Source organism: Felis catus, chromosome B4 (genome assembly GCF_018350175.1).
Source record: "Felis catus isolate Fca126 chromosome B4, F.catus_Fca126_mat1.0, whole genome shotgun sequence".
Classification (NCBI taxonomy): Eukaryota; Metazoa; Chordata; class Mammalia; order Carnivora; family Felidae; genus Felis; species Felis catus.
Window position 1 is genome coordinate 81,819,513 of NC_058374.1, and position 27,064 is coordinate 81,846,576.

The 27,064-nt window shown below is 34.6% G+C and overlaps 2 protein-coding genes and 1 pseudogene across 2 annotated transcripts; 2 read left to right on the top strand and 1 right to left on the bottom strand.

Moving 5' to 3' along the window:
* The first annotated feature begins 2,070 nt into the window (after positions 1–2,070).
* Positions 2,071–3,009, top strand: LOC101086734 (olfactory receptor 6C75). The gene has a single exon (XM_011284048.1). The coding sequence runs from the start codon at positions 2,071–2,073 to the stop codon at positions 3,007–3,009; it is 939 nt and encodes a 312-aa protein (XP_011282350.1).
* Positions 3,010–17,907: 14,898 nt separating this feature from the next.
* On the top strand, positions 17,908–18,843 carry LOC101086987 (olfactory receptor 6C76-like). Its single transcript, XM_003988844.1, has one exon. It carries the CDS (start codon positions 17,908–17,910, stop codon positions 18,841–18,843), a length of 936 nt encoding a protein of 311 aa, XP_003988893.1.
* A 7,041-nt stretch (positions 18,844–25,884) lies between these two features.
* On the bottom strand, positions 25,885–26,846 carry LOC101087244 (annotated as a pseudogene).
* Positions 26,847–27,064: the final 218 nt, after the last annotated feature.

Sequence of the window (27,064 nt, forward strand, 5' to 3'; positions counted from 1 at the left end):
TCTCAAAAATAAATAAACATTAAAAAAAAAGTAAGTATGTCTTTAGTAGTTTCTTTCAGGAATGCAATTTTGCTTTAATAGGATAAATTTATGCTTTATGCAAGTTTTCTCAATTATGCACAATACTATATATGACTAAATTAAACCACACAATTTATATGAAATATATAAATGAAATTTTTAAATTGCAACAATGTAATAGTTTCATGCAACATTTTTGTTCATTATAATGTAAATATTCAGTGATGGATAAGACTACATATTTTTGTGTTCTTAATCTAAATGTCTTTTAATAATTATTTTTAATATAATCAATATCAAGATACCATGTAATCATTTTTGTGCAAGATTTGAAACCATTTCATGTGTCTTAAGGCTGAGCAGATACATTTTCTGTTTTAATTTTACACAATGTGAATTTTATACAGTGAGGGTTAGCATCCATCATGTAAAGGCAGAAGACAAAAAAAAAAACAAAAAAACAAAAAAACATGCATATCTTATGACCACGAGGAGGACAGATGATGGAAAGTAGGAATAATCCCCTCCTAGCAATCAGGTAAAGATTTTAATCTGTTCATTAACACACTAAATTAATTGGCTAATCCTCAGAAAATAGCATTCCTTTTGAAAGCTCTGAAATCTCAGAAGGATGTAGAAAACAAAGGAGATATTACAGACTTAGGCTGTATGGACAATTAAGCATTTTTTAAAATGATCTTAGATGACAGCGCATCTAAAGCTTTTATGGAAAATAAAAACTTTAAACAGGAAAAAATCAAATCCTGATAAACATCAAGAGTTGCATTAAAGCCAAAGATGAAAAATAAAAGAAATAAGAAATAATCCTTGCTTCCCAAAAGCGTACCTTTTGTCTCCCTCAAGAAAACAATAGGCAATATTATGGAAAAGTGCTAAATGATTTTATTTTTTTTTTAAGTTTTATTTATTGAGGTAATCTCTACATCCTACATGGGGTTTGAACTCACAACCCCAAATCAAAAGTAACACGCTCCTTTGAGCCAGCCAGGAGCCCCAAAATCATTTTAGAATTTACAAAATTTACAATTTACAATTTACAAAAATAAAATTAGGACTTAAGAAACAGTAGTGCTTTATGTATCAGAGAGCAGACTCACGATAGGTAGATAGTAAATACAAATATGTTTAAGAATATATTTATAATCTTAGAAAAGACCACTATGGCAAATTACTAATTAAAACTAGAATGTCTTGTGACACAGACATTGGAATTCGATTGGGACTACCCTCCCATGCATTAAATGTGTCTGTATACTGTTATCATGGAACATTATTCTACCAGATGGGCAAGTAAGTGGTCTCTGAAGATTGCAAAAGTTTGAATGGGAGAAGACAAATGGTTATTCAAAATAGAAAAGTTAAAATATATATGATGAAGAAAGTAACAAAAAATACCTTCAAAATTTTGTAGTATGCTGGGAGTAAGCTGAGTTTTATTAGAAAAGGTTTTCATCTTAGAGGTTTTAATCTTTTTTTCTTGTTTTCAGGTATATACCAAAATATTCAGAAGACAGGGATTTATACTAAGATATGTGAGAATACAATGAAAGATATATAAGAATAATGAATATATGACATACTAACATTTATTATTATATATTATTATATAATTATTATTATAAATGTCAGTATCATGTTTCTCTAAAAATATAAGGCAGCAATGACTTAAAACTTATTTATTTATTTATTTATTTATTTATTTATTTATTTATTTATTTATTTAAGTTGGAATGCCTGGGTGACTCAGTCGGTTAAGCACCTGACTCTTATTTCAGCTCAGGTCATGATCTCACAGTTCATATAATCAAGCCCCAGGTAAGACTCTGCACTGACAACACGGAGACTGCTTGGGATTCTCTCTCTCCTTCTGTCTCTGCCCCTTCCTTCCTCTATCTCAAAATAAATAAACATTGTTTAAAAGTGTGTCTATGTGTTTGTGTATGTTTTTCTTTTCTGGTGTCGAAACTTTTCTCATTTTTTCATCTATTTTACAGCTACACAAAAATATCATTATAAACAAGGAAGATAATGAAAAATTACACCTCAGTAACAGAATTTATTCTTCTTGGATTGACAAATGACCCACAGTGGCAGGTTGTACTTTTCGTATTTCTTCTTGCTACCTACATGCTAAGTGTGACTGGGAACCTGATCATTGTCACCCTCACCCTTTCAGATGCCCACCTGCAGACGCCAATGTATTTCTTCCTTCGAAACTTCTCATTCCTAGAAATATCATTCACGTCTGTCTGCATTCCCAGATTCCTTGTCACTTTTGTGACAAGGGACAGAACCATTTCCTACAATGGTTGTGTGACTCAGCTATTTTTCTTCATCTTCTTGGGGGTGACAGAATTTTACCTTCTGGCTGCCATGTCCTATGACCGCTACGTGGCCATCTGCAAGCCTCTCCATTACATGACCATCATGAGCAACAGAGTCTGCACCCTTCTTGTCTTTAGCTCGTGGCTTGCAGGATTCCTGATCATCTTTCCACCAATACTGTTGCTTCTACAGTTGGATTTCTGTGCCTCCAATGTAATTGATCATTTTATCTGTGACGCTTCTCCAATTCTACAGCTTTCTTGCACAAACACTCGCTTTCTAGAACTCATGGCATTTTTTTTAGCGGTGGTAACACTTATGGTCACCTTAACGCTAGTTATTCTGTCTTACACATACATCATCCGTACAATTCTGAGAATTCCTTCCACAAGTCAAAGGAAGAAAGCCTTTTCCACTTGCTCCTCCCACATGATAGTGGTCTCCCTCTCTTATGGAAGCTGCATTTTCATGTACATTAAGCGTTCTGCAAGGGAAAGGGTGACTTTAAGCAAAGGAGTAGCTGTGCTCAATACCTCAGTGGCTCCTCTCTTAAATCCTTTCATATATACACTAAGGAATCAGCAGGTGAAGCAAGCCTTTAAGAATGTGGTCCAGAGAATGGCCTTTTACTCAAATAAATGAATGTTATTATGAAAAAAGTATACCCTTAAAAGTAAAGCTGAATGAAGAACTCTCTGCCTTTCTCTACATAAATTCTTCAAACACCTCAATTCATTCTTTCAGTTAGACATATGTATATAAACAACGCCTCTTTTTCTTACTAGCCTAAAAACCAGGTCTTAACTGGCTTTCTGTATAGAAAATAGTCAATCTTATCCTGTGTAACTCAAATTCATGTGTCAATAATCTCCATTGTTTCTCATATCAAAGCAAAGCAGCTTAAACATTCATAGAAAAGATACATATTGCTATACTATAAGAAGCTACTAAAAACCACAAGCACTATGAAATGTATTTTATGAGAAATAATAATATGTATCAATTAATATTTCTTAAATTTCTACTTCTGTGTCATCAATAAAACGTTTAAAATTAAAAGGATTATTAAAATATCTCCATGAGTTTATCAATAAAATGTAATTAAAACATGCTGAAAAATCAAATAGAAATTTAAGATCAAATCCGCTGTCAGCCTTATCTTTGCCATTTGAAATGAGATGGTATCTATTTTATATTAGTTTTTGTAGGAAAATATAGAAGTTTCAGTACAAGACATGAAATTTACCTTTTTCTTCCACTGATATGTTTTTTGTTGTTTTTGTTTTTTTTTTGGGGGGGGGGGGGACAGAGAGAGACAGAGCATGAACGGGGGAGGGGCAGAGAGAGAGGGAGACACAGAATCGGAAACAGGCTCCAGGCTCCGAGCCATCAGCCCAGAGCCTGACGCGGGGCTCGAACTCCCGGACCGCGAGATCGTGACCTGGCTGAAGTCGGACGCTTAACCGACTGCGCCACCCAGGCGCCCCATCCACTGATATGTTCTTAAAAGAAAATAGATTAACTGAAGAATTCCCTATCTGCCAATCATATTTGAAAGGGAAAAGCATGGTATATAAAGGTAAATTAAGCTATCCTGATAAATGTCATATTTATATTCAAACTCTTTCAACTGATACAAAAATGGTCTTTCCTCCTGATATGAAACAACAAATTCATAATCTGGAATGATAGGACATATAGACTCCAAAGAGTTTCTTGGAAATGAGGATACATGACTTATTTATGCCTTAGTTTTCCTTTATTAGCAAATCTACACACTGTGTTTATCTGTCCTTTGCCTCTTTTACAGCATGTTCTACCTCCCTCAATAATATCCAAGAAAACGACTCTGACAACTTCAGAATTGGAAAAAAATGTGTCCAAGCCTGGCTCCTACAGTTAATATCCCCTTTGGCACCTATGTATCACTAAGAAAACTGGTTGTCTTAAGACAGCAGTTGTGAATATAACTAGATACTAGGTAAGTGGATTTGACTGGTTTCTTGATTTCCAGCTTGGTCTGATACATAGGTTAATGTAAAGAGCTGTACATAGTTTCTAACTCCCAGACAGAAATACCCTTTCTTGTATCTCATAGACAAGAGTGTCTGTGAACACTGACTTATTTCTTACCATTGTCCTTTCATGGAATGGGTTACATTTTTTTAAAAAAGGATTCAACATAATATTACCACAAAATGAAAATTAATTTATCATTTTATTCAATTATAAATTCCATATTGGGGCAATTTGTAAGAAATGAAATTATATAGGTTTACTTTTGTAAGAAAATAACAAGTAAGCTGAAATGCAAAAGCAAGAACTTATCAAACTCAATACCCAAAAAACAAATAATCCAGTTAAGAAATGGGTAGAAGGGGTGCCTGGGTGGCTCAGTTGTTTAAGCATCTGACTTCAGCTCAGCTCATGATCTCATGGTCCGATCCATGGGTTTGAGCCCTGAATCAGGCTCTGTGTTGACAGCTCAGAGCCTGGAGCCGGCTTCAGATTCTGTCTGTCTGTCTGTCTGTCCCTCTCTCTCTCTCTGCCCCTCCCCTACTCACACTCTCTCTGTCTGCCTCTCTCTCCCTCTCTCAAAAATAAACATTAAAAAAATAAAAGATAAAACAAAAGAAATGGGCAGAAAACATGAATAGACATTTTTCCAAGCATCCAGATGGTTAACAGACACATGAAAAGATGTTCAACATCACTCATCATCAGGCAAATACAAACCAAAACCACAATGAGATACCACATCACACTTGTCAGAATAGCTAAAATTGACAACTCAGGAAACAACAGATGTTGATGAGGGTATGGAGAAAGGGGAACACTTTTGCACTGTTGGTGTAGATGTAAACTACTGCAGCCACTCTGTAAAATAGTATGGAGGTTCCTCAAAAAGCTAAAAATAAAACAACCCTACAACCCTACAACCCAGCAAGTGTACTACTAGGTATTTACCTAAAGGATGCAAAAACACTGATTTGAAGGGGTACATGCACCCTGATGTTTATAGCAGCATTATCAACAAGAGCCAAATTATGGAAAGAGCCCAATGTCCATCAACTGATGAGTGGATAAAGATGTGGCATCTATATACATACATACATATATATATATATATATATATATATGTGTGTGTGTGTGTGTGTATGTGTGTGTGTGTGTGTATACACACTACTCTGCCATCAAAAAGAATAAAATCTTGCCATTGCAATGACATGGATAGAACTAGAGTGTATAATGTTAAGTGAAATAAGTCAGTCAGAGAAAGACAAATACAATATGCTTTCATTCATATGTGGAATTTAAGAAACAAAACATGAACATAGAAAAAAACAGAGAAGGAAGCAAACCATAAAAGACTCTTAATAACAGAGAACAAACTGAGAGTTGACGGAGGGAGGTTGGTGGTGTGATGGGCTAAATGGGTGATGGGTATTAAGGAGGCCACTTATGATGAGCATTGAGTGTTATATGTAAGTGATAAATCACTAAATTCTACTCCTGAAACCAATATTACACTGTATTTAACTTAAATTTAAATAAAAACATTTAAATTATAAAACTGATTATATATATATATGCGTGTATACAAACAACATGAAAATGTTAACTAAATGAATATATACTATACATATGGTATATATAATAGGTATGTAGGTAGACATAAGAAAGAGAGGAACAAAAATAAGAGGGAAGGGAAAGGTGATCCTCTTGATTGACAGAAACTTCTCTGGAAAAAGTTGATTCTAGTATTCACATTGTTCATAAGCGTAAGGTGAAATATTATTGTAAAGTATTATGAAATAATGAAATTTTTATTGCAAATGTGATGGTTGGTGAGAAATGTATCAGATATAGTTATGTTTTAGAGGCTTTCAAAAGTATTAAGTTCATATTATTTTTCACACTAATATTTCTAAAACGCCTTCCCTTTAACGACAAGGGAAATTACATGTATGTAATGATCACACAAACACACTTGTGCCATAACCTTTTTTAAAATCAAATCACAGTTACTGTCACTTTACTGTTTTGTGGTTATTGAAAACATAAGAAATCATTTATTTTCATTGGTGAATTATCATCCTAAAAGTTGATTCTATGAAACAAAAAGTGGGAGCTTAGAATAAAAATTTCTTAATAGCATTGCAAATTGGAATTTCATTGACTCCTATTCCCATGAAGCATTCCTCAAGCTCTAGAGATTACAAAATACTCTCCAAAAAGTATTAACCATTCACGGGCCATTGAATCTCTTGGGATCTTAATACCAAGTGATGATTGGCTAAAGAAAAAGTAATCACTAAAACTTACAGATCACAAAATCTAAGAAAGAATCACACAATCAGACAATTTTGGAAAAGCCTTCATTTTGTCTCATAAATGCTCAGGGGTGCCTGGGTGGCTCATTCAGTTGAGCGTCAGACTTTGGCTCAGGTGATTATCTTGCAGTTTATAAGTTGGAGCCCCTTGTAGGGCTCTGTGCTGACAGCTCAGAGCCTGGAACCTACTTCAGATTCTGTCTCCCTCTCTCTCTGCCCCTCCCCTGCTCGCACTGTCTCTCAAAAATAAATAAACATTAAAAAAAAAATTTTTTAATGCTCAGAAGGAAAAGTGAGCTAATGAATAGATAATTAGAATAGAAAAGGAAGAAATCAGTTATTTTGTACCTTCCACAACATTTCTGCATTGATCTTAACCAGGCTGCCTGTACTTAAATTCCTCTAAGTACTAATACAGTAAATGTGATAACATTTTTCTAAGGCATTCCATTTATGTTTTCTATAAAAGGCAAACTACATATTCCTTTTTTTAGAAGCAACTTTATAACTCAGGAGAGGTGTGATATTTTCCAGTTCTCTAGAACTACTTTTTATATTTTCCATTTGCTTTCATAAATATTCAGCTATTTTTTTTTATCTCTAATACATGCAATGCGCTAAGGGAAACTTTTCAATTCAATCTTTTAAGAATTCTATCTTAAATCCCTCCTTAAACTGAAGTCATTAATAAAGTTCACGAGGAGAGGTAGAAATGGGTGAAAAGGCAGAGGAGGAAGAGCCTAAGAGCACAGAAAGAATATCAAGTTTTGCAGTAAATAAAGTTTGAGTTGGATGCACAAATGAAATTATTTACCATTTAAAATAACATTCAGAGAATATCAGATAAATCATGGTCTTCTTCCCCCTTTATGTGACCAAACATTCTATTTGGCAAATTCCACATGAAAAGAATTATTATTAGAAACTATACATTAGTTAAGAATTAACTTTCCTGGGGAGTGCCTTTGGTGGCTCAGTCGGTTAAGCCTCTGGCTCTTGCTTTTGGCTCAGGTCATAATCTCATGAATTTGAGCTCTATGTCAGGCTCTGTGCTGACAGTGCAGAGGCTGCTTGAGATTCTTTCTTTCCCTCTCTCTCTGCCCCACCCCCTCTCAAACTTAAATAAATAAACAAATATTTTTTAAAAATAAATATGGATGACATAGTCTGAATGACACTGCATCTCAAAATTAATGGAAAAAAGGGAAGGGAGAAGGAGCTATCAAGGAACAAGAGCCTTTCTCCAGGAATGTTCCATTCCTTCCTTATGTTGCTCCTTCCCAATTATATAAATATTGAGCAAAGAATTAATCTCTTACCTAATGAAAAAGAGTCTTTCTGTACACTCATCAAAATCAGTGACATCTAGAATCCACATACAAATTACACGATCTGAGTACATCATAAGCCTTGGAACAATATTATGTAGTCAATTCCATTACTATATAAGGGAGAGTATTACTCATGCAACAGCATTTTAAAGTTTTATTCTTGGGGCGCCTGGGTGGCGCAGTCGGTTAAGCGTCCGACTTCAGCCAGGTCACGATCTCGCAGTCCGGCAGTTCGAGCCCCGCGTCAGGCTCTGGGCTGATGGCTCAGAGCCTGGAGCCTGTTTCCGATTCTGTGTCTCCCTCTCTCTCTGCCCCTCCCCCGTTCATGCTCTGTCTCTCTCTGTCCCAAAAATAAATAAATGTTGAAAAAACATTTTTTTTAATAAAAAAATTAAAAAAATAAATAAATAAATAAAGTTTTATTCTTAGTTTGATAGCAATAACCAAGAAAACTTTAGGCTAAAGCATGAGGTACTAATCCATACTCTACATTGATATCAGTCACAATAATTTTCATGCATTGAATGAAAGCAGAAAGTTTCTACAATTATTTGATCACTGCATATGTATTATCACATTTCATTCTCACAGGCATCTTATCATCATCGTTGTATTTCAGGTAAGTAAAATCAGCCTTGCCTGTCATGTTCCCTCTCCTCCAACCACAAACCTCATGGTATTATTATGTTTCCATGACCATACAATATTGCAAAGGTTTTGAGGGGACAGGAACTCATGGAGAATTAAATTCCAACAGATGTCAAGTTCACAAATGGAAGCGCTGGGTCTGAAAGTCAGCTTTCTATATACAAAAGATGTACTCACACTCATAAGTGAAAAACAGTAACTTTATAATTTTTAATCAAACAGATCTAAAAATAATTTGAAAATAAACCATATGACCCATTGCAGAGTTTAATTTAACATTTGACATTTTTATCATAAACATAAACAGATCCAAAATTAAATAATCTAGGTATGATGAAAATATTGAGATTTTAAGATTAAACCCTTACATTACCATCTGGTTTGTATTTATTGTCAAATGTATCCTATGTAGAGAAATACATAGGAAGTTAATGATGTTCATTTAAAATGATACCTAAAAAACATGCATACTTCCACTTCCCAGGCTAACATACCAAACACCATATTAACATAGAACCCCCCCAACTTTTCTGTCCTCCAAAATACAGATTTCAAAAGACACGTCGACTGTACTGACACTGCTTTGCTTTTCACACTACCAAAATTAACTCTTTATATTTTTCTTTCCTGGGTTTTGGTCAGGTTTTAGAGAATTAAAAATTACAAACAGTAAATTTCAGCTGCATGCTTTTATAAAATTTGACAGATGTATGCAGTTGTGTATCCACAAGCACAGTTGAAATAAATATATTTTGAAAAAATATCCAAAATATTTTCTTGTGTACTTTAGCAGCCAATCCCTACATCTTACTCACAGCTCTTCAAGAATCCACTGATCCATTGTCCTATGGTTTTGTTTATTTTGTATTGTCATAGAAAATGAATCATATAGTATGTACCTTTTAAGTGTTCCTTTTTCACCTCATAAAATGCTTTTGAGATTCATCTATGTATGAATATATATATATGATTTGCATATATCATTAGCTTATTCCTTGTATGAATACATGGATTCACCAGTTGATGGAAATTATAAAGTTTCAGGTTTCATATTTAGGTAGATCTGTTTTGAGGTTTTTGTATAATAAAATATATATGCTGTGGTTCAGATTTTGTTTATGGAAGTCCAATTTTTCCAGCACCATTTGCTGAAAAATAATGTGTTGTCATTGAATCTTTGGGGCACCTAAAATATATATATTTCATATAATCACATTAGAAATAATGATTTAATAATTTTATTATATAAAAATTCACAAAAGTAAATATAAATAAAATCATGTCTAGTACTCTTATTTCTGACATTCTAATACATGCATTAAATCTTTAAGTCTTAAAGGATATATTAAAATTTAAATATTGCATATTTCCCAGTTTTGTTCTTCTTTTTCAAAGTTATTTGGAGTATTTTAGGTTTTTTAGCTTTCAATGGAAATTTTAGATTAGGCTTGTAATTTCAACAACCACCACCACAAAGACTTTCAGTTTCAGCTTGAGGTGTAAAGAACTTGGAGTTCCCATTCTTAGAACATAAAATGCTAAACAAACTGAAATTGATGACTTGTCTTTGACCATTCAGAGAACTGAGGTCACAGGATAAACTGCCACCCTGCAAACTGAAGAGAGGAACAAATTCAGAGTCATGGCTAAGATCCGCTTACCTGGAACACAACTGCTAGAGCCATTAAATGGTAGGAATTCTTAAACGGTAAGTTTTACAAATTGCTAGGGGCCTAGTATAGACTAGAATCAGAGAATTCTGAATGACCTGACACTTACATGGAAGTTACCTCCAGGGGTAACTTTTTGTTTTGGGAAAAACAAAGAAAATCCCTTCATGCTAAAGGAAATGTAACCAATCTATTTTTTTAATGTTTATTTATTTTTGAGAGATAGAGTGTGATCAAGGGAGGGGCAGAGAGAGAGAGGGAGACACAGAATGTGAAGCAGTCTTCAGTCTGAGCTGTCAGCACAGACCCCAGGCTTAAATTCATGAGCTGTAAGATCATGCATGACCTGAGCTGAAGTCAGATGCTTAACTGACTGAGCCACCCAGGTGCCTCAGAAAGTAACCATTTAAAAAAATTTTTTTAACGTTTTATTTACTTTTGAGACAGGGAGAGACAGAGCATGAACAGGGGAGGGTCAGAGAGAGGGAGACACAGAACCTGAAACAGGCCATGACCTGAGCCAAAGGTCATGACCTGAGCCAAAGGTCATGACCTGAGCCGAAGTTGGCCGCTTAACCCACTGAACCACCCAGGCACCGCAGGAAGTAACCATTTTAAAACACACCAAAATTGTTCCTCATCACAAAAATTTTCAAGGAACTTTACTATATCCTTATCCCACCTGGGCAAAGCACCTTACTCACAGTCCAATCTTCTCTAAACTTCATGTCTCAACTCAAAGGCGAGTATTTGGGACAATTATACCACTGGAGAAACAGTCATGAAAAATCACAGTTTAGAGACACAGGCCTAAGATACTGAGGTGTAATCACAAGATTACAGAACACTATCCCTTTGCCACAACTACCATCACACAATATACAATACAGTAACAGTGGATTACAGCTGCAGAGCTCTTCTCATTCCTGGAAAGAAGCCTGAAGTCAAGAGGGGGGAGACAAAAGCAAAGACACTAAAAGATATGAAAACTTCTTCAACCTACAGCTTCAGCAACAGCAATTAGTAAACACATCGAAGCAAAATTATCCTAGCAAGATTATACTAAATCTTCATACTAATGGCCTATTTACATCAGTTTACGTTTCAATGACAAAAAAAAATTTACAATACATAGCAAAGGAAACAAACAAAAACCAACAAACAAAAACACCGTACCATCGGAAGGGATAAAGCAAGCTACCGAATCAGAGTGGATATGCCACAGATGTTAAAGATATCTAGCAAGGAATTGAAAATAACTATGGTTAATATGGTAAGGACTCTAAAAGAAAAAGTAGAAAACATATAATGACAGATGACAAAATTAAGTGAAGAAATGAAAATTATAAGAATCAAAGGAAATACCAGGAATCTAAAACACTGTAACCGAAATGAAGAATGCCTTTGATAGGCACATGAGTGGATTGAACCAGGCGGAGGAAAGAATCAGTGGTTTCTGAAGACAGCTCAATGAAAAGTTACCAAACCAAAATGCAAAGAGAAAAAAGAAAAAAAGAAAAAATTAACAGAGAATATGGGACAATCCCAAAACTTGTGACATAGGCATAACTGAAATACCAGAAAGAGAAAAGTGAGAAAAAAGAAATATTTGATGAAATAGTGGCTGTAAATAGAACTTTCCAAATTAATGACAGAAGCAAATACACAGATAAAAGAAAATTAATAGAACACCAAGCAGGACAAATAAAAAAAATTTTTTTCAACTACTCATATTATATTCAAATGCAGAAAATAGAAAGAAAATCTTGAAATAATCCAGAGAAAAATACAGCATACCTAGAGAAGAACAAGAGTGAAATTACAACACATTTTTAATCAGAAAATATGCAAGCAAGCAGAGAATGGAGAGAAATATTTAAAGTGTTTAAAGAGAAAAAGCACTAACTATACACAGTTAAATTATACTTCAAAAGTTAAGGAGAAATAAAGACTTTGTCAGACAAACACGAACTGAATGAATTCACTATCAGCAGGCCTGACCTGAAAGAAGTTTTTCAAAAGTTCTTCCAAAGGAAAATTATACAGATCAGAAACCCTATTCTACACAAAGAGGGACACTGAAGAAAAAATAATTAAAAGTAAAATACAGTACACTCACTATAAAAATAAATTAATGAGGACAGCAAGGTATTGTCAAAAGAATATCCATAAAGATCAAAATTAACGAAGACAGCATGGTATTGACAAAAGAATATATGTAAAGATCAATGAAACAGAAGAGAGATTCCAGAAATAACACACATACAGTCAGTTGATTTTTGACAAAGGAACAAAGGCAATTTAATTGAGAAAGGTTAATCTTTTCCACAAATGGTACTGGTAGAATTAGACATCCATATAAAAAAAATAAATCTAGGGGCACCTGGGTGGCTCAGTCGGTTAAGCGTCCGACTTCAGCTCAGGTCATGATCTCACAGTCTGTGAGTTTGAGCCCCACATCAGGCTCTGTGCTGACAACTCAGAGCCTGGAGCCTGCTTCGGATTCTGTGTCTCCCTCTCTCTCTGCCCCTCTCCTGCTCATGCTCTGTCTCTCTATGTCTCAAAAATAAATAAAAACATTAAAAAAAATTTTTTTAAATAAATCTAGACACAGACCTTTCTCAAAATTAACTCAAAATGGATCATAGACCTACTATAAAACTTGAACAATAAGTAATTGGATGGTGGGTGGTAGAGTCAGAATTCTCACTTTTGGAATAGGAGGTTACAGAGAAGAAGGGAAGGAAAGTTACATATAGTAATATTTATACATATGTATTTATACACAGGTTATTAGGATCACATGTATTTCCTGGTTCTGTCCTCTTAGTCAAGAAACAATGACACTATGGTAGCAATCAACACACCTAGAGCCCAGATCTTGGTTTCTAATACTATTCGCCAATAAAAGTAACTGGGTATTACTGCAGAAATGTTTGATTACAGGGCTGTGGTAAGGAATATACAAGATGATCCTGAAGCATCTTACAGTACCAGAAAATAAGTAAGCAATTTTTTAAAAACAACTATGATGGATGGATGTCAAATGAAAGAGTAGCCAACTTGAAAGGCCCCCAATGGCCAAAGCTAGAAAAATTTAGCAACAACATAAATTAGTATTGAATATAATTCAAAGTACAAAACAGTTCCATGAGTCCATACTGATATAAATAATTGAATAAATTAATAAATGAGAAAGAATACACAAATTTTCCATGTAAAGGAATCCCAAATAATTTACTCCATCTTCTAGGCAGAGTGTAATTCCCAACCATGCAGCATGGACTGCACATACTACAGAGTACAGTGTGGAAAGTGGAGGTAGCACCCTTAACAGTGAAGTATCTAACTATCAGTACCTAAGGTGATCAAAGTTCACACCAGCAGTGATAAATCACATTGATTGTACCAACTCATGACATGGATGTGATGAAAATGGTAAATTTAACTCAATGGTCTTCCCCAAAACACATGACCCTAATTTAATCCAAGACTAACATCATATAAATCCCAGTTGATCAAAATACTTGATCAGAGTTCTCAAAACTCTCAAGATCATCAAAATTCTGAGAGATTGTCACAGCCAAAAGAAGCCTAAGGATGATTATAGTACTGTACTATATCCTCAAAGAGATCCAGGAATAGAAACAATATATTAGGTAAAAATCAAGGAAATCTAAATAAATTAAGTTCTTTAGCTAATAATAATGTGTTAACCCAATAATGTATTAATAACTTATCAGTTCACTAATTGTAATGACTATACCATATTAACGTGTTAATAATAGGAGAAACTGTGTCAGGGATATGTAGTAATTCTCTGTTCTATCTTTACAATTTTTCCATAATTCTAAAACTGTCTTAAATAAAAAATGTATCCAAAAAACCCTGATGATATCTTGACTGGAATGTTGTTGAATCTATCAATACATTTGCTAAATATTGACACCTTGAAAATATTGAGCCTTCTAAAGCATGAGGATTTCATAGCTTTCTGTTTAGTTATTATGCTATTTTTTTATTCTCCATGACAAAGAATTAGTTTATTTTTTTATTGAAGCAGAAGTAACATTCGATGTTATATTAGTTTCAGGTGTACAACATAGTGATTCAAAAATTCTATACATTACCCATTGTTCACCAAAGTAAGTACTATACTGGATATTATCACAATAATATTGACTATATTCCATATGCTGTATTTTTCACCTATTTGACTTATGTAACTGGAAGTTTGTACCTCTTAATCCCCTTTACCTACTTCACTCATTCCCCCAATCACCTCCCCTCTAGCACCAGTTTGTTCTCTGCATTTAAGAGTCTATTTTTTTGTTGTTTGTTCATTTTTTTTTAGATTCCACATATAAGTAAAATACAGTATTTGTCTTTCTCTGACTTATTTCACTTAGCATAATAACCTGTAAGTCCATCCATGTTGTTGCAGATGGCAAGATCTCATTCTTTCATATGGCTGAGCAGTATTCCATTATATATATGCCACATCTTTTTTTATCCATTTACCTATCAAAGGACACTGGGTTACTTCCACATCTTGGTGAATGTAAATAATGCTGCAATAAGTATAGAGGTGCATATATCTTTCTGAAGATTACTGGATCATACGGTATTTTTATTTTTAAATTTTTGATGGACTTCCATGTTGTTTTCCACAATGGCTGCAACAATTTTACATTCCCACCAACAGTGCATAACGGTTCCCTTTCTCTTCCACATTCTCACCAACACTTGTTAGTTCTTGCCTTTTTGATTCTAGCCATTCTGACAGTTGTAAGGTGATACCTCATTGTGGTTTTGATTTACATTTCCCTGATGATTAATGATGTTGAGCACCTTTTCATGTGTCTTTGGCCATCTCTATGTCTTCTTTGGAAAAATGCCTACTCAGATCCCCTGCTCATTTTTTATTGATTCCTTGTTCTTTTGTAGATGTTGACTTTGTATAATTTCTTTATATATTGTGAATATTACCTCTTATTAGATTTATCATTTGCAAGTACCTTCTACCATTCAGGAGGTTGCCTTTTCATTTTGTTGATGGTTTCCTTCACTGTGCAAAAGCTCTTTATTTTGGTGTAGTCCCAATAGTTTGTTTATTCTCAATATACTTTTATTAACAAAATATTTGAATAGCATTTTATACACTTGTAGCCCTTTATTCTTGCTTTTTTCTGTTTCTTTACAAGTTTACATGTAATTATGTAATTGGATTATAGTACCTCAACAGACACTTATCTAAGGTCAAAATAAAATAACATTGACGATAGGAAATCCTAAAGAATTCTAAGACTGCTTTTTCCTCACTGCTATTCTTTGCACTTATATACCCCTCTGAAATGGAATGTGGTTTTTTTTTTTTAATCATTTCCCAAGGATACCTAATCAAAATTATTCAACTAAACTTTAGGGTACATTCATCAGGAACATCTCTCTCCAGAGACATTTTAATTGGTTTCCTACAAGAATCCCCTATGACTACTTTTTTTGAATCCCCTGTGACTACTTTTTTTGAACATCAAGAAAGATGATTAATTTTTGAAATTACATTTCACCAGCATACCAAAGTGATCCCTTGTGACTATTTTTAGAAAAAAAGATACCTGTTTGTTTTAGTAACAATGGTTAGAAAACCACAGGAAGGTAATAAAAAGTTTACAAAAATGAACTCATGTTTATTTTATAAAAGTTACTGTGAATCAGGTAAATGTTATATTAGTAGGTCTTCCTAGGATCTAGGGTTAGGAAGGATATTGTTTTTATGGAAATTCTGGAAAACAAGGGATTTTAATGTGTGGTCTTGGATTGTGCAATTTAAGATAGTTTCTTACATTTCAAGGAGTTTCTGTCTCACAAATTTTTATCCATTCCCATGCAGCTCACCTCTTTCCTATAGCTGTTATACCTTGATTTTCACTCATGGTTTGAGCCTTTCCTTCTTATGAACAAAGAGCTTTACTTAATTAACGAGCAAAATGGACAACTTTGTCACCCCTATTTCACTGTAACTACTTTTTCTTTATTTTGAGAGTCTTACCCACATTCCAGGAAAGTTTAGTCTCTAGTTCTGCTGTGTAACCAGCCAGAAACTTAGAGCAGGGGTCTGTTTTGCTGCTGGCTCCTCCTTCTCCACCTCTCTAGTTCTACTCCTAAGCAATGAGTTAGTGCCGGAGACACTGCTACCCAATGAAAATTTTTTGCAATACCATTTGAGTCTCGGTCTTCCAGACTTAACATGGATTGACTACGTGGGACTAACCATAGAGCTAGTTCCACCATGTGTGTCACCAACTCTTTTCTGGATCACCTGTTATAGAACCTCTTGAATACTTGCACCTTCTACCTGCAACTGGGACTGTGTCAACTTTCTATCAGGGCCTCCCTGACTTTAGGAATAAACTTTCTCCTGAATTTATTCTTCAGTACGTTCCACCTCACTCTACGAAACCAGGATTATCCTGCCAAATTCCACCTACATGCTACAGAAATAGGTTCTTGCGTCATAAAATTAAAGGCAGAAACAAATTGTGAAGTCTATAAAATGCTCCAAAAGTAAAGCCGCCAACACTGACCCTCAATTAAAGTAAGGCAACAGGGGCGCCTGGGTGGCTCAGTCGGTTAAGCGGCCGACTTTGGCCCAGGTCATGATCTCACGGTCTGTGAGTTCGAGCCCTGTGTCGGACTCTGTGCTGACAGCTCAGAGCCTGGAGCCTGTTTCAGATTCTGTGTCTCCCTCTCTCTCTGACCCTGTTCATGCTCTGTCTCTCTCTGTCTCAAAAATAAATAAACGTTAAAAAAAATTAAAAGAAAAAAATAAAGTAAGGCAACAGAACATTTGTACTTGAGCAGTTACATTTTTACCACGTGGGATTATATAACTGTAAGTATATTTTTCATTTCTTACCTCATTTTTTTTCCATTTTCTGATCAATTTATAACTTAAATCACTCAAGTTTGTCTTCTAAAAAGTAATAGCTTATTATTTAATTCAGAAAGGGAAATGTTTAATTCTTACTTTGCTTAGGATTATATAATTTTTTTTATTTTATAGCCCTGATTCTTTTAAGTTGGTAATTCTCTGTATAGGCAGGACTGACATGAAACATCTTGAAAAACTTGTAGAAACTATTTAAAAAAGGAAACTTCAATTGTTTTATTTTGAGAAAAATTATTAGAACATGTAGTCATTGGTAAAATATTTTAATAGAAATAAAATATTTTTTATAGTTTTCATATACACTATAAGATTTTTAAAAGAAAACAAAACACATTTAAGTATATTTTCATATACAGATGTCAAGTGACTCAGTCAATTTTAAATGGCTAGTGATCTACAAAGAAGATACTAGGTATAAGTTTATTTGTCCTGGCTCATACAGATTTTCAGAATTCAGTACAATTTGGTGGCTAATTTATTGGTCTGTTACATATCTTATATATTTCTTAACTATCACACAGAAGTGATAAAAAATAATACTGGACTCACACAAATCATTGTTTCTTGTTTGCATTTATAGACTTGGGAGAAGTCAGCAATGAGAAATGAAAAATCAAACATCTGTAAAAGAGTTCATTCTTCTTGGATTAACAAATGACCCAAAGCTAAATGTTTTGATTTTTCTATTTCTATTTTTCACATATATACTGAGTATAACTGGAAACCTGACAATTATCACCCTCACTCTGATAGATCCTCACCTTAAAACTCCGATGTATTTCTTCCTTAGGAATTTCTCTTTTCTAGAAATCGCATTCACAACAGTTTGCATTCCTAGATTTCTGGCCAGCATTATAACAGGGGATATGACTATTTCCTATAATTCTTGCATGGTCCAGGTGTTTTTCTTTATACTCCTTGGCTCGACAGAATTTTTTCTTCTGACTGCTATGTCTTATGATCGGTATATAGCTATCTGTAAGCCATTGCATTACACAACAATAATGAACAGCAGAATTTGCAACCAGCTTGTAATTAGCTCTTGGCTGGCTGGATTTCTCATTATCTTTCCACCTGTCATGATGGGACTTCAACTGGATTTCTGTGACTCCAACATCATTGACCATTTCACCTGTGACTCTTCTCCTATGCTGTTGATCTCCTGCACGGACACAGCATTCCTAGAGCTCCTGGGATTCTTCCTAGCAGTATTCACACTCATGGTGACCTTAATATTAGTGACTCTTTCCTATGTATTCATCCTTAAAACAATTCTGAGAATCCCCTCGCCTGAGCAAAGGAAAAAGGCCTTTTCCACTTGTTCCTCACACATGATTGTAGTTTCCATTTCTTATGGAAGTTGCATTTTCATGTACATCAAAACTTCAGCAAAAGAAGGAGTGGCTTTGACCAAGGGTATAGCAGTGCTCAATACTTCTGTTGCCCCAATGCTAAATCCTTTTATTTACTCCCTAAGGAACCAACAGGTAAAGCAGTCCTTCAAGAACTTAGTCAACAAATGCTTCTCAAATAAACCTTAATCATTAAGAAATTCATGACTTGAACTTTAAATGGAATCTTATGACTAACACAATATTAACACTGTTACATTTCTCCACCCACTACAATATTCAACTTCCTTTCCTTCAGCTTTTGTTCTCCATTTATCCTATTTTGACCTTACGTGGTTCGACTATCTTTTTACATTTACATGCCCTGAAAATTTTCTGAGGATGAGTGATTTGATGTCACATGAATGTGAATAACATTTAACAATGCCAATATTTAGTTTTAATCATTGAAGAACTTTCCCTTTGCACACCAAACAGATGCTAAATAAAATTCTAAGCAGTTCTTTTTTTTTTCCTTTGAGAGAGAGAGAGAGAGAGAAAGAGAGAGAGATAATGCACACACATGAGCGTGAGTGGGGGTGGGTCAGAGAGAGAGGGAGACAGAGAATCCCAAATAGGCTTCCTGCTGTCAGCACAGAGCCTGACATGGGGCTCGACCAACCTTGAGATCATGACCGGAGCCAGTCAGCAGTCGGATGTTTAACAGACTGAGCCACCCAGGCACCCCTAAGCAATTCTAAAAAGTTATTTCTCCCAGTGCATAAGCATTGATAATGTCCTTTTTGGACTAAATTTGAAAGTTACTAGAAGTATGGCATTGCCATTTCTGTAAGATCTCAATATTTTCACCACAAAGCATCTTGAATGAACTACCCTGATGATTGTTACACAGCCCATTATGTTCTTTTAATTTGCTAATGCTGAGTCTGGAGCTTATCTGAGGCTCTCTTAGAAAGAGTCAGGCATGCCTTTGGTTTCCTATGATCCAATGTCTCTTTTGTTTTGTTTTTTTTGGAAATTAAACCATATGCTTTCTTTCTCTCAGGTAGTTCTCAAAATTTCTGGTACAATGATGGTACCCCAAAATGTTTTCCAGTGTTCATATGCTTTCATTCTTTTAAAAATGAAAAATATAGGGGCACCTGGGTGGCATCCGACTTCAGTTCAGGTCATGATCTCACACAATTTGTGGGTTTGAGCCCTGCATCAGGCTCTATGATGACAGCTCAGAGCCTGAAGCCTGCTTTAGATGCTGTGTCTCCCTGTCTCTCTGCCCCTCCCCTGCTTGTGCTCTCTCTCTCTCAAAAATAAACATTAAAAAATAATAATTTAAAAATAATTTTAAAATAAAAAATATAAAAATATATCTCTTTCAGAATTTTTGCAGACATTGAAGGATATGGATTTAAGCATGCTTGCACCATCCAAACCTTACAAGAAATCTTTCCTTTAAGAAATTTTTAATTATTGCTCTATATTTTAAGAAAACTTAAATTAATATTTGTCTATCTGCTTCCTTCCTCTCTTCTTCCTCAAGCAATGCATGAACACATGAAATCATTTAACTTACCATCAGAACACTTTTCCTCACTGTTTATTTGAATTTTCAATGCTTGAGTTCCCTTTTCTCACCATAAAAAGAATGAGTTCTTCTAATAAGTGTTTATAGAAACAGAGTTACACATAATCAAAAACAGTTGAAAACTAAATTCTACCTGAAAGCATGAATGTCTAAAACATCTGTATAATATTTACAATTGTGTCTCAACAAAAACATTTACTACATCTGCTGGTAAAAACTGTTTTACTCAATTTGATAGTAACTTTAATTAAATTTGAAAGTACAGTGGACTCTCTTCTTAGGCATCAGAAATGTGAATTATCCAGCTATTCCAGAATTATGTTCTTGTTTCCCTCTTTGCTTTACAAAGCTTTTCATTTTTCAGTTGTTGCTTTGGAGTTGGATTCTATGTAAATCTAAATACTTAATTTGCATCTATTGATGCAGATATGACTCAATCAGTGTGGTGCTCAATAAAGTCCAGATCATTCAATGCACACAGGCAGAGAGAGAACTAGTGTGTTTGTATTTAAAACAAATTATCAGAAAAAAAATACACAGACATATTATAAATTTTACTAATATAATTTACAAATAATAATGAAACATACAATGAACTTCATTGGAAATTCTATGTAACCAATTGATTTTCACAGAATGATTTCAGAAATTTTTACCAAACTCATCTCCATAATAATCTAAGTTTGCAAATCAGCCATAGTTTGACAAATGCAGCTGATTTAACACTGTAGCACTCAAATGCACAATTACAGTCAGAAGTTTCTACACACTCAGTAATTGATAGAAAAGGTTGAAGGTTATGGAAATCTTGAACAACCTTATCAATGAAATTGACCAAATTGACATATTCAGAATGCTCCATCCAACATCAACAGAATATTCTTTCCAGTATTACACAAAACATTACCATAATAGATCATAATCTGAGTGACAAAAAAGTCATAATAAGTTTACAATATTCAAGTCATGCATAGTATATTTACTGAACACTATGTAATTAACTTAGAAATCAATTATGGTAAGATATCTGGAAAACCCACTATTATTTGGAAACTGAATAACACATATATGACCCATGGGTTGAAGGAAATCAAAGAAAAAATGCCATGTAAACAAAATTATGACAAAATTTGTGGGATGCAGCTAAAGCATAACTTAAAAAGAAACTTAAGACTCTAAAATTAGAAAAGAACATGAGGCGCCTGGGTGGCTCAGTCGGTTGAACATCCAGCTTTGGCTCAGGTCATGAGCTCACGGTTTGTGAGTTCGAGCCCCATGTCGGGCGATGTGCTGACAGCTCAGAGCCTGGAGCCTGTTTCAGATTCTGTGTCTCCCTCTCTCTCTGCTCCTCCCCTGCTTGTGCTCTCTCTCTCTCCCTCTCTCTCTCTCTCTCTCAAAAATAAACATTAAAGAAAAAAAAAGAAAAGGACAAAATTCTCAGATCAATAACCCCAGTATCCATTTCAATCAACTATCAAAATAGTAGAGAAAATTCAGAGTAGGCAGATGAAAGGGAATAATAAAGATCAATGTGAAACTCAGTGAAATAGAAAACAAAAAAATAAGAAAATATCAATAAAACTAAATATGATTCCCAAAAAATATCATCAAAATTGATAAATTTATAGGGAGATTGAAGATGAAAAACACAGAAAAGATACAAATTACCAGTATCAGAGAAGTCAGTATCAGAGAAGACCACTATCAGACATTCTTAGTGAACAATAACATGGAGATTTTTGAACAGATTTAGGTCAACTAATTAAAAAATATTAAAGAAATGGAAAATCCCTTGAAAGACAATCACAATAAAATGTCAGTCAAGGGGGGGAAAAAAGATATGATAGGTCTATATCTGTTGTAGAAATTGAACTTATAATTAAGAAATATTCCACAAAGATGGGGCATCTGAGTGGCTTAGTAGGTTAAGTGACTGACTTCAGCTCAGGTCATGATCTTGCAGTTCAAGCCCTGTGTCAGGCTCTGTGCTGACAGCTCAGAGCCTGGAGCCTGCTTCAAATTCTGTGTCTCCCTCTCTGTCTGCTCCTCCCCTGCTCATGCTCTCTCTCTCAAAAATAAATAAACATTAAGAAAGAAAAGAAATATTCCATAAAGAAAATTCCTTATTCACCAGTAATTTCCACAAAATATTTAAGGAAGCAATACTAATAATTACACACTGCTCCCCCAGGATATATTAGAGTAGGGAATACTTTCCAACTCATCCTATGAAAATAAATTATCCTTATCCTAAGAGAAAAATCAGAAAATAGACATTATAGATAACTAATCTCACACATGAGTAAGTTGTAAATATTTAAAAATAAATGGCATATAAGCCTAGCAATATATAAAAAGTTTAATTTTGGTCAAGTGGAATTTTTCTCAATAGTTGCAGAAGAACAATTGAAATGGTCAGTATGCATATCTAATAAAAACTCTTAGAGTGTATTTCTTGTGATGAGTACTGGGTGTTGTATATAAGTGTTGAATCATTACATTGTACACCTTAAACTAATGTTAAAATGTAAAAAAAACAAAAAAAAACAAAAAACAAAAACCTCTCAGCGAGTAGATCTAATGAATGACAAATACCAAACTGTGGGGAACAAGCTTAGGAATTCCGTGAGCCTGCACTGATGGAGTTAACAAGGCATAAAGAATTACAAAACCATAGAATGCTCACACCCAAGTTTGGGAAAACAAGATTAGGTAAATAAGTATAGAGAGGGCGGGGCAAAGGCCCCAAAATAGAACAAAGATAAATGAGGTAAACGAGATTAGGTATTCAAGGCTGAAACACCCCCCAATTTAGTACTATAGCTGAAAGCTGCTTTCACAGGAAGGAAGGACCAAATTAGGTAAACAGGTAAACAGGGCTATAGACCACAGCAGGGTGAAGTTGCCTGGAGTGGCAGTTATTAGCAAAAGAAAGGTGCCTCGTTGACCCTGCGGTAGCATGTTTTGTTTTCTGTTTTTTGTTTTTTTAATTTACCTTGTTTTATTTTATTTTTTTAATTTACAACCAAATTAGTTAGCATATAGTGCAACAATGATATCAGGATTAGATTCCTTAGTGCCCCTTACCCATTTAGCCCATCACCCTCCCACAGTAACCCTCCCACAGTAACCCTCAGTTTGTTCTCCATATTTATGAGTCTCTTCTGTTTTGTCCCCCTCCCTGTCCCCTAGGCCATTTTAGGTAAACCGAGGCAGAGCCTCATGTCTGCCCTTAACAACCATCTACCTGGCGTCAGGATTTTGTTTTATATTAACCCAAATCCCTAACCCCACATTTCTTCAAAACCCCCTTTTCTTCACATCCATGAGTTAATGTTTACAGTTTCATTGTCTCTTTGTGCATATCCATCACCATGTTTTGTGAACCTTCTGATAATAAAAACAGAGCAAAGACCCTTAACCTGGGCTCTTGTCTTCTCTTGGACATTAGCCATCTCCCTGATTTTAATCCTGTGTCCCACTTTCTTGCTAGACAAGAAAGAACTCTAGACCCAGAGTCTACGATACCAAAGGACATCCAAAATATAGTAAAAAACAAAAGAAAAAGGAAAGAAATACTATAGCTAACATACTACTTCATTGTGAAAGTCTGAATGATCTCATCCTAAGAAAATGAGTAAGATCAAGATGGTCACTCTTGCTACATTGTACTGTAGATTCTAATTTATGTAGTAAAGTAAAATAAAAGGAAGAAAGTATTCATATTAAATAGGAAGAAGCAAAACTGACTTTATTTATGCAGACAACATAAGCACCTTTATAGAAAACCCTATGGACTTCCTGCTTCAGTTCCATCACTTAGCGTTTGAAAGTCATCACTTCTGCTTTATCAAAGTCAATAACTTACTTGAACTTTACCCATTGTAGAAGTGAAATTGCACAGAAACAACACCCTGAAATCTGAAGAGACTGGAAAGTCCAGAGTCACAGGTGAGATCTACTTTCATAGAATATAAATCACTGGAACTACATGTAGGTAATGGTTCCACTAATAGTCATTTTGGCAAATTGCTGGAGATGGAGTGTTTACCACCATGAGAATTAGAAGATACTGAAGATCATTGTGAAAGGGGGTCCCCACATTTGTTTAGGTTTTGCCTCCAACTAATCCCACCAGTTTCTCAAGCTGAAAAACCAAGGATCTCCCCCTGACTCAGGCAAGGATAGGGAAGAGTAACTATTCTGAAATAATCCCAGAATACTCTTCACACAAAGGCCTGTACTCCAAGGGAAAAGATTTTTATGAGAAACACTTACGAAGGCCAAAGAACACAGGCCCACTAAAAGACTGAGATTTAATCATAAAATTATAGAATGTTGTCCCTCTGCCACAATTTACAACCACAGCAACACATATCAAAGTTTCTCCACCAAAATACTTAATAATTTCAAAGGAGAACTTTATGATAGGAAGAACTGGAAGACACTCATTAACCAAGTTAACAAATTTAACATCAGTAATAAGACGTAGATATCATATACTCCCTGATACAATACCCTAAAAAGGGGATACCACCTCCATGGCATTCTCCACAAAAATGTACAGCCTCAATATAAACATGAGAAAACATTAGACAAACCAAATTGGCAAGCTTTCTACCAAATACCTGATCAGTACTCTTCAAATACATTAAGGTCATGAAAAACAAGGAAAGACTTAGGAATTCCACAGATTGGAGAAAACTAAGGTGCATGATCTCCATACTACAATTAAGCAGCTACAACATCTCCCTCTTATTCAGACATGCCTGTTAATTCCTTATTAATTAAAGAGAATTTAAATTACATAGACATCATCGTTACTTTATTTATGACTAGCTCATAGGTTTTAACGTAATTGTGAAGGGCACTGATCAATAATTCTCTATCTTATAGAGTCAAATATAATTATATCAACTTAGCCCCTGAGGAATACTTCTGTTGCAAAGCCAACAGTGAAACTGTCTCATACACTTATCTTAAAGAATCAGTTTTCAGGTAGTTGAGCCAGTATTCAAAACTACATGGTTTAGATACTAAACTGTTCTGCTTGAGTTATAATTACTTTTAATGTACACTAGCAGGGAGAAGTCAGATTATAGAAAAGACCTATAAAAGCTCAATAACATATACTCTTTTTTAAGCTTCTCCATAATTCTAGAATAATGGTTTCTTAAGGATACAAAAATACTAATTCAAGGGGATATATGCACCCTGATGTTTGTTTATAGCAGCATTATCAACATAGCCAAATTACATAGACAGCCCAAATGTCCAACAGCTGATGAATGGATAAGGAAGTTGTGGTATATATGTAGAATGGAATATTACTCAGCCATAAAAAAGAATGAAAACTTGCCATTTGCAACAATGTGGATGGACCTAGAGAGTATTATACTAAGCAAAATAAGTCTGTCAGAGAAAGACAAATACCATATGATTTCACTCATATGTAGAATTTAAGAAACAAATGAACATGGGGGTGGGGGTAGGGGGAAGAAAGGTTCTCTATTCTCTATTCTGTTCCATTGATCTGAGTGTCTGTTTTTGTGCCAAAAGATCATTTCTTAAACTAGAAGTGTCTAAACAGTTTTTGTTCACTGTTTTTTTTTTTTGATGTTTTCATATTAATTATTTCAAAAACAGTATTACTTGTCTGAAGCAGAGAGTATCTTTCTAAATATGTCTCTGAAGGTTTGTTTAACTTACTGGTTTCTCAGAGTATAAATGAATGGATTCAACAAAGGGGCAACTGAAGTATTGAGCACAGCTACTCCTTTGCTTGAAGTAACTCATTTGCAGATGGCTTTATGTACATGAATATACAACTACCATAACTGATGGATACAATAATCATGTGAGAAGAACAGGTAGAAAGGGCTTTTTTCTTTTGCTTAATTGAAGGGAATTTTAGAATTTTCTTGATGATATAAGAGTAAGAAAGGATTACTAAGAACAATGTGACAGTAAGGATCATCACAGCTAAGAAAAAAGCAATCAGGTCTAGGAAATGTGTGTCTGAGCAAGAAAGTTGCAGGACAGGAGAAATGTCACAAATGAAATGATCAATGATGTTTGAGGCACAGAAATCCAGGTTAAGAATTAAGATCAGTGGAGGGAAAATCACCAGGAATTCAGTTACCCAAGAACTGAGTACAAGCTAATGACAAATTCTGCTGTTCATGATAGATGTATAATGCAAAGGTTTACAGATGGCAACATAGCGGTCATAGGACATAGCTGCCAGAAGGAAAAATTCTATAATCCCCAATAATATGCAGAAAAATAACTGAGATATACAATCATTATAGGAAATGGTCTTTTCTCTGGTTACAATGGTGATTAGGAATCTGGGGAAACAAGCACTTGTGAATGAAATTTCCAGGAAAGAGAAATTACATAGGAAGAAATACATTGGGGTCTTGAGATGAGAATCCAGTAGTGTGAGGGCAATGATGGTTAAGTTTCCTATCATACTCAACATGTAATTTAGAAGTAGAAATAAAAAAATTACAATCTTTAACTGAGAATAATCTGTCAGTCCCAGAAGGATAAACTTTATCTGTTTTGTATGGTGCTTCATTTCTCTTTTGTGATGTCAAACAAATTCTAGAAACAAAAAGGTACAATAATAAGAAACTATCTGAGTTTTATACATAGCTTTATACTATCTAGCTTTATACGTAGACAATGATATATGAAAGGTTCCATATTCACAAATATACCCACTTATGAGGTAAAACTCTAAGAGGCTGAAGATACAATCTAGAACCATGCAACAGAAACTATTTTTAAAAAGCACTATAGAAGTCAACTCAGTTTTGAAAA

What these genes read in the sequence shown, in the direction of transcription:
- LOC101086734 (XM_011284048.1), top strand. Translation starts at nt 2,071, where the DNA reads ATGAAAAATTACACCTCAGTAACAGAATTTATTCTTCTTGGATTGACA.
- LOC101086987 (XM_003988844.1), top strand. Translation starts at nt 17,908, where the DNA reads ATGAAAAATCAAACATCTGTAAAAGAGTTCATTCTTCTTGGATTAACA.